Source organism: Gorilla gorilla, chromosome 19 (genome assembly GCF_029281585.2).
Source record: "Gorilla gorilla gorilla isolate KB3781 chromosome 19, NHGRI_mGorGor1-v2.1_pri, whole genome shotgun sequence".
Taxonomy (NCBI): Eukaryota; Metazoa; Chordata; class Mammalia; order Primates; family Hominidae; genus Gorilla; species Gorilla gorilla.
The window spans coordinates 111,869,926-111,876,566 of record NC_073243.2 but is presented as its reverse complement, the minus strand read 5'-3'; the positions used below and the strand labels follow the sequence as shown (position 1 = coordinate 111,876,566).

Here is a 6,641-nt window from a genome sequence, read left to right as displayed (position 1 = left end):
GGTTTTCTGACTACTGATCTAGGATTGCCCAGGAACTGTTGTCAATCACAGAGTAAAAGTCTCCCCTCAGCCTGGAGGGCGCCCTCCTGGTCCCCTCGTGTCTGACATCCCCTCAGCCTGGATGGTCCCCTCCTGTGTGACATCCCCTCAGCCTGGATGGCGCCCTCCTGGTCCCCTCCTGTCTGACATCCCCTCAGTCTGGAGGGCGCCCTCCTGGTCCCCTCCTGTCTGACATCCCCTCAGCCTGGATGGTCCCCTCCTGTGTGACATCCCCTCAGCCTGGATGGCGCCCTCCTGGTCCCCTCCTGTCTGACATCCCCTCAGTCTGGAGGGCGCCCTCCTGGTCCCCTCCTGTCTGACATCCCCTCAGCCTGGATGGTCCCCTCCTGTGTGACATCCCCTCAGCCTGGATGGTGCCCTCCTGGTCCCCTCCTGTCTGACATCCCCTCAGCCTGGAGGGCGCCCTCCTGTGTGACATCCCCTCAGCCTGGAGGGCGCCCTCCTGGTCCCCTCCTGTGTGACATCCCCTCAGCCTGGATGGCGCTCTCCTGGTCCCCTCCTGTGTGACATCCCCTCAGCCTGGATGGCGCCCTCCTGGTCCCCTCCTGACATCCCCTCAGCCTGGAGGGCGCCCTCCTGGTCCCCTCCTGTCTGACATCCCCTCAGCCTGGATGGCGCCCTCCTGGTCCCCTCCTGTGTGACATCCCCTCAGCCTGGATGGCGCCCTCCTGGTCCCCTCCTGTCTGACATCCCCTCAGCCTGGAGGGCGCCCTCCTGGTCCCCTCCTGTCTGACATCCCCTCAGCCTGGATGGCGCCCTCCTGGTCCCCTCCTGTGTGACATCCCCTCAGCCTGGATGGCGCCCTCCTGGTCCCCTCCTGTCTGACATCCCGTCAGCCTGGAGGGCGCCCTCCTGGTCCCCTCCTGTCTGACATCCCCTCAGCCTGGATGGCACCCTCCTGGTCCCCTCCTGTGTGACATCCCCTCAGCCTGGAGGGCGCTCTCCTGGTCCCCTCGTGTCTGACATCCCCTCAGCCTGGAGGGCGCCCTCCTGGTCCCCTCCTGTGTGACATCCCCTCAGCCTGGATGGCGCCCTCCTGGTCCCCTCCTGTCTGACATCCCCTCAGCCTGGATGGCACCCTCCTGGTCCCCTCCTGTCTGACATCCCCTCAGCCTGGAGGGCGCCCTCCTGGTCCCCTCGTGTCTGACATCCCCTCAGCCTGGAGGGCGCCCTCCTGGTCCCCTCGTATCTGACATCCCCTCAGCCTGGAGGGCGCCCTCCTGGTCCCCTCCTGTTTGACATCCCCAGAGTTACTCCTTGGGTCCTTTGAGAGATGAGACACCAGCTGCACCCAGCAAGCCCTGTCCCCACCCCCAGGTGAGCAGACCTCTGGCACCGGGTGTTGCCAGCCAAGTCAGCCATAGCTGGTAGACGAGCAATGGCAGGAGTGTAAATTTTGGTAAAAGTAAATATGAAAGTGAATATTTACTTGGAGTACACTTCAAGACCCGTGAATCACGCTTTTCCTGATAGAGAATCCTTTAAATTCTCTTTTCTAAAATGTACCCATCTCTCTACAGCATCTGCCTTCAATGGTAGCATCATTTTGCACGTTAATCTTTAATTTTTTTCCAAAGCTAATCAAGGCATTACCCCGGAGGCCGGGCGCAGTGGCTCACGCCTGTAATCCCAGCACTTTGGGAGGCCAAGGTGGGTGGATCATTTGAGATCAGGAGTTTGAGACCAGCCTGGCCAACATGGTGAAACCCCATCTCTACTAAAAATACAAAAATTAGCCAGGTGTGGTGGTGCATGCCTGTAATTCCAGCTACTTGGGAGGCTGAGGCAGAATTGCTTGAACCCCGGAAGCAGAGGTTGCAGTGAGCCGAGATTTCACCACTGCACTCCAGCCTGGGCGACGGAGCGAGACTCCGTCTCAAAGGAAGGGGGGAATTACCCAGGATGAGCAGGGAGTCCTGGGTCTTGGTGCTCAGAGGGGCAGACCCCTGTGCTCTCTTAATTTACAGAAAAGTATTGATTCGGTTGAGTGAGTGAAAGGCATTGACCTTCATTCCTCCTCTCGCCTGTGTATACAGCGCCTCGTTCCCTCCATCCCTGTCTCAGAGCCCCAGGGACTCGCAGATGGGCGAGGGGGGGGGTGTCAGCGGGCCCTTCTGTCCCTGTGAGGACCTCACAAGGCTGGCCCGTGGGCCCCATGCAGTGAAGGTGGGAGAGGTGCAGGTGTCAGCGGGCCCTTCTGTTCCTGTGAGGACCTCACAAGGCTGGCCATGGGCCCCGTGCAGTGCAGGTGGGAGAGGTGGGGGTGTCAGCGGGCCCTTCTGTCCCTGTGAGGACCTCACAAGGCTGGCCCGTGGGCCCCGTGCAGTGCAGGTGGGAGAGGCGGGGGTGTCAGCAGGGCCTTCTATTCTTGTGAGGGCCTCCTATGGCTGCCCATGGGCCACAGGTACTTCAGCCTGAGGACACGCTTTGTTTGCTCTCAAGACGTTTTTGAGATGGCAGAGTTGACATTTTGCTTTTATTTCATCCTCACAAGATGTGAAAAATTCACAAATGTGACTTCTTGAAAGAATCAAAACTTGAGAAGTAACTGAGAAGTAGAAGCAGCTCTTAACAAGCATCAGGGGCTCAGAAGAGGGTGCTCTTCCCAGGGCATCCAGCGGGCGAGCTGTTCCATGTGCCTCTGAACCCAGCTTCCCACTTAGCAGCAGGCCTTGAGTGCACCTGGCATACAGTAAGTGCTCAGTAAATGCATATGAATTAAAATTCGTAGTGTTCACAGTCATTAGAGTGTCCCTTATAAGAATGAAAAATGCGTTTATTTTCCCACTGAGAGGGAATTCTTGTTACTTCTGGAATGAGTGCCCAGGGCGAATGGTGGTGAGTGTGCAGCCCTCACTGTTGTTTGGCTCTGATTCTGTGTGAGGGTCACCGCTGGGACCCACGGTCACTGGTCACATCCTCCTCAGGGGTGCCTGCAATGACAGGCCTCCCCAGGGGGCTATGACCCCATCTGTCTGCACCGGAGGGGCTGTGCTCAGATCCAGGGGTTGCGCCACAGCTGTGTCCAGTGGCTTTCTCACACCAGCTAGGAAGGGCAGCAGCAGCACATGCACGCACACATGCACACAACGCGCACACACGCATGTGTCAGTGCTAATTTTTGGGCAAAGCGGTGTCTGCCTGCAGGAGACGTCTCCTTAAATTCTCATAGGTGGATGATTTCTCTTTTATAAACAAAGTTTGCACCCAAAATGCCTTGAAATGTTTTTAATAGAATTGGTCTAGTAATCGTTCAGGATTTCGGTGATGGGCCCTCCCTGTCTGGACACTGCCAACCCACAGCTGGAGGGGCACTTAAGGCACGTCATTTTGTGATTAGAATTACACAAAGTTTGATTAATATTATAGCTGCAAAATTAACATACACAATTTTCACTCATAATTTAAAATATTTTGATGAAATTCTTTGCTTTCACAATAGCAGATCAATGGTACACAGTATATTGAACTCTGTAACAAAATTATTTTTGAGAAAATACAGAAGTGAGAAATAGTGATTTCCTCAATTTGTTTATAGTCTATCACAAAGTAGGCCAAAGTTCAGTATTAAATAGATATCCTAATAAAAGTTTTTACAAGTTTTCCTAAGGAAATACATTCATAAGACTGTTTACCTTCTGTTTGACAGCAGTGACAGGAACGTGGGGATCCCCACTCATGACGAGTCCCTAGCACTCAGCCCCCGGCACCCACAGCCCGGGCGCGCTCCATCACCTGGTAGGGAGCAGCCTGGGCTGCTGTGAGTGAGGTGTTCTCACTGGAACTCTGGTTCCATGTTTGTGTTTAGCCTGTGCAATTCTCGTAAACACAGAACACCTGCCTGCCCACCCCCGGTGCTGAAGACTGACCAGTCAAGGAGATGTTGGTGAGAGTGTTGTGTTCACCATGTGGAGATCAGGCGGCGATTACCGCATCTTCTTTGCTGACTTTGGTAACCGGGTGTCCAGGGAGGAGCGATCGGGAGTGGCCAAGCAGTTGCCTGGACTCAGCTTCTGACTCTGCAGCCGGGAGTCAGATGCAGGCCCAAGGGTCCAGGGGAGTTGTTCAGCGCCTGGAATCGCCATGCGCTGCACTGTGGGCCGCACGACGCTCCTGCTCTGTTCTCCCAGGCACAGACAGGCACTTGGAAGGCAGCTTTGCTCCTCTGGCCACCCAGAAACCTCCCAGCAGTTCAGATGGGACAAACTGGGGGCCTGTCAGAACAGCCACTTGTGCCGGGAAGGCCAGGCCCCGGCCTGCTCCGATGAACGTCAGGACGGTGGCTGCAGCAGGGAACCAGGGCTGGCCTTGGATCTGTCCAGTAGGGTCACTGACTGGGCAGTGCTTGCTGCATAGAGGATGGCTGCATTTTGTGCTCAGAGTTGGTTGAAATGGCTACGAAGTGTGGAGAATGACCACTGAATCCCAAAAAGTCATTGCGCTTGATCTGATCCAAGTAACAGTGACTGCAGTTAGGGTCGAGAGCTTCTCCAAAGCAGCGGTCATGGAGGCTTTTGTGTGGCTGACGCTTCCCTTTTTCACAACAGTAAAAAGCTATCAATGGGAAATTGTGGACTTTTCCCACCAGGGACTCAATGGGGACTCAATGTGCGATATTCAGTCAACATAAAACTCTTTTAAGAACTCCTGACTGGTGACTGTCAACACTTGATCTGAAACGTGAATAGTTTAATTTTCCTGAGCAAGGAGCTGCGAGTCTAGCTTTAGAAAAGCCCCTAGGAGTGTCCACCTCCACCATGCCGGCAGGTTTCAGGTGGGTTGGATTCTGTGGGACTTGCCGTCTGAGGGATGGATGGACTCCGAGCACCCTCCCCGGCTCAGCACCCGCGGCCTCTGCCCACTCAATGGACTGTGCCTCCCAGAGCTTGGGCTGGATGGTCTCCCTGCAGAGGACCAGGAGCTCTGTCCAAGGCCTCACCCTGGGACGCTGGAAGGAGTGGGAAGGGTCAGGGGTCCGGGGTCTAGGACAGGCCCAGGGGTCTCAGCAGGTTCTCCTTGAAGGGCCTGAGCCTGGTAGGAGGGGCGGTGCCCTGGGCCCCTCCATGCCCCCTGGTTTGTTAAGGGGGACAGAGCAGCTGCTGGGCCCCACCATCCACTTAAGGACTGGCCGTGATTCTTGGCAAGCTCCGCCCACCAGGCCACCTCTCACCCAGCCAGGGCACACCGGGCGACCTCCGCGCCAGGTGCGACAACTCAGGCCGGAGACCTCGTCTGTGGGGACGGGCCGTGTCCGGGGCCGCCAACCTGAGACCGGGCGCGGGCAGGACGGAACCTGGGGGGGGAAACGGGGCAGGTACTGGCTTTAGGAGTCTAAATCCCCAAACGCTGAGCAGACGGAAGACGTTCCTGCCACTTTACCTGCAGTCCAAAGGACATGGCGAGGGCCTGGAAACGGCGCTCGGCCCGGGCCGCTTGCGGGCGCTGGGCCTGCAGCCGCTGCAGGTCGGGCCCTGAGTCGGTCCCCGAGTCAGTCCCCGGGCGCGGGGCTCGGGATGGGGGGCCCGGAACCTTGGGCTGGTTTCACGCAAATCCGTTTGGGGCGAGCCTCGGTTTCCCGGCAGCGGTGGGAAAGGGCGCCAGCGGCCAGCCAAGGCGCGCGGACCCTTCCCGCCGGCGGCGTCACAGCGGCGTCTCCTCCTGCTCCAGCGCGTGCGGCGGTGCGTGGCACGAGGGCGGAAGCGACGCCAGCTTCAGCAGCGCGGGGCGGCGGCGCGCGCGAGGCCGCTGGAACGAGCGCCGGCTATGCACGCGGCGCGCCGCCGCCGAACGCGCGTGCGCACTCGGTAGTCCCCGGCGCTCCGGCCCCGCCCCCGGTGCAGGCCCCGCCCCCGGCTCGCCCTCGGGCGGCTCTGCGGGCGCAGGCGCGGCACTCTCGGAGTTCTGCGCAGGCGCTGGCGTGGGTGAGGCGGGGCTCGGGGCTCGCGGTCGCTGTAGCCGCGCGGGGATCTGGGGTTTCTCTGGGACAGCGGCGGCAGCGGCGGCGGCGGTGGGCGGACCGTGGCGCGGGGACGAGCGTCCGGTTAGCGGCGTGTCGGAGCCGGTGTCACCTGCGGGAGAGGAGGGCGTGAGCGGCGCGCGGAGCCCGGGCGCTGGGGCGGGAGGGGCGTCCCCGGGGGGCTCAGCTGTCCCCGAGCCCGGCGGCTCTCGCCTCCCCTCCCGCGGCGCACCCCAGGCTCGGCGTCCGCTGGGGCCTCCTCCCAGGACCCGGGTTCGCGGGGCAGAGGCGGAAGCAGCAACAGCGAAGCCCCAGCCCGGCCCTGCCACGTCCCCCGCCGGGGGTCCCGGGACAGCGGCCTCCTCCGCGCAGGAAGGTCCCGCCCCAGGCCCTGCAGCGCGGGAGGTCAAGGTCCCCGAGGGGACCTGCTTCCTCCATCTCAAACCGCCCTGGCGTCCCCCGGGTGCCTCCCAGGCCCCCAGAGGGAGCTCAGAAAGCCCAGACCCCACGGCCCGCCCCTCTCCCTGCTCTGAGCTGGAGGCAGAGTCCGGGTCTGCGGGGCCGGCCCTCCCTGTATCCCTGTGAGAGGGTCGGGGACCTGGGGCGTCTGTCTGGCTTCCCCCAG

At 60.1% G+C, this 6,641-nt stretch overlaps 1 protein-coding gene across 2 annotated transcripts in view; it reads right to left on the bottom strand.

Annotated features, from left to right (window-relative positions):
* Positions 1-2,505: 2,505 nt before the first annotated feature.
* Positions 2,506-6,641, bottom strand: part of SLC9A3 (solute carrier family 9 member A3) — a 53,890-nt gene continuing 49,754 nt past the window's right edge. The window contains exon 16 of one of the 2 annotated variants that reach the window (XM_055367780.2): positions 2,506-6,128. In XM_055367780.2, the coding sequence (XP_055223755.1) occupies positions 5,701-6,128 (428 nt within the window). In that variant the 3' untranslated portion in view covers positions 2,506-5,700. The remainder of the gene's footprint in view (positions 6,129-6,641) is intronic. The other variant, XM_031003175.3, reaches the window with a different exon arrangement.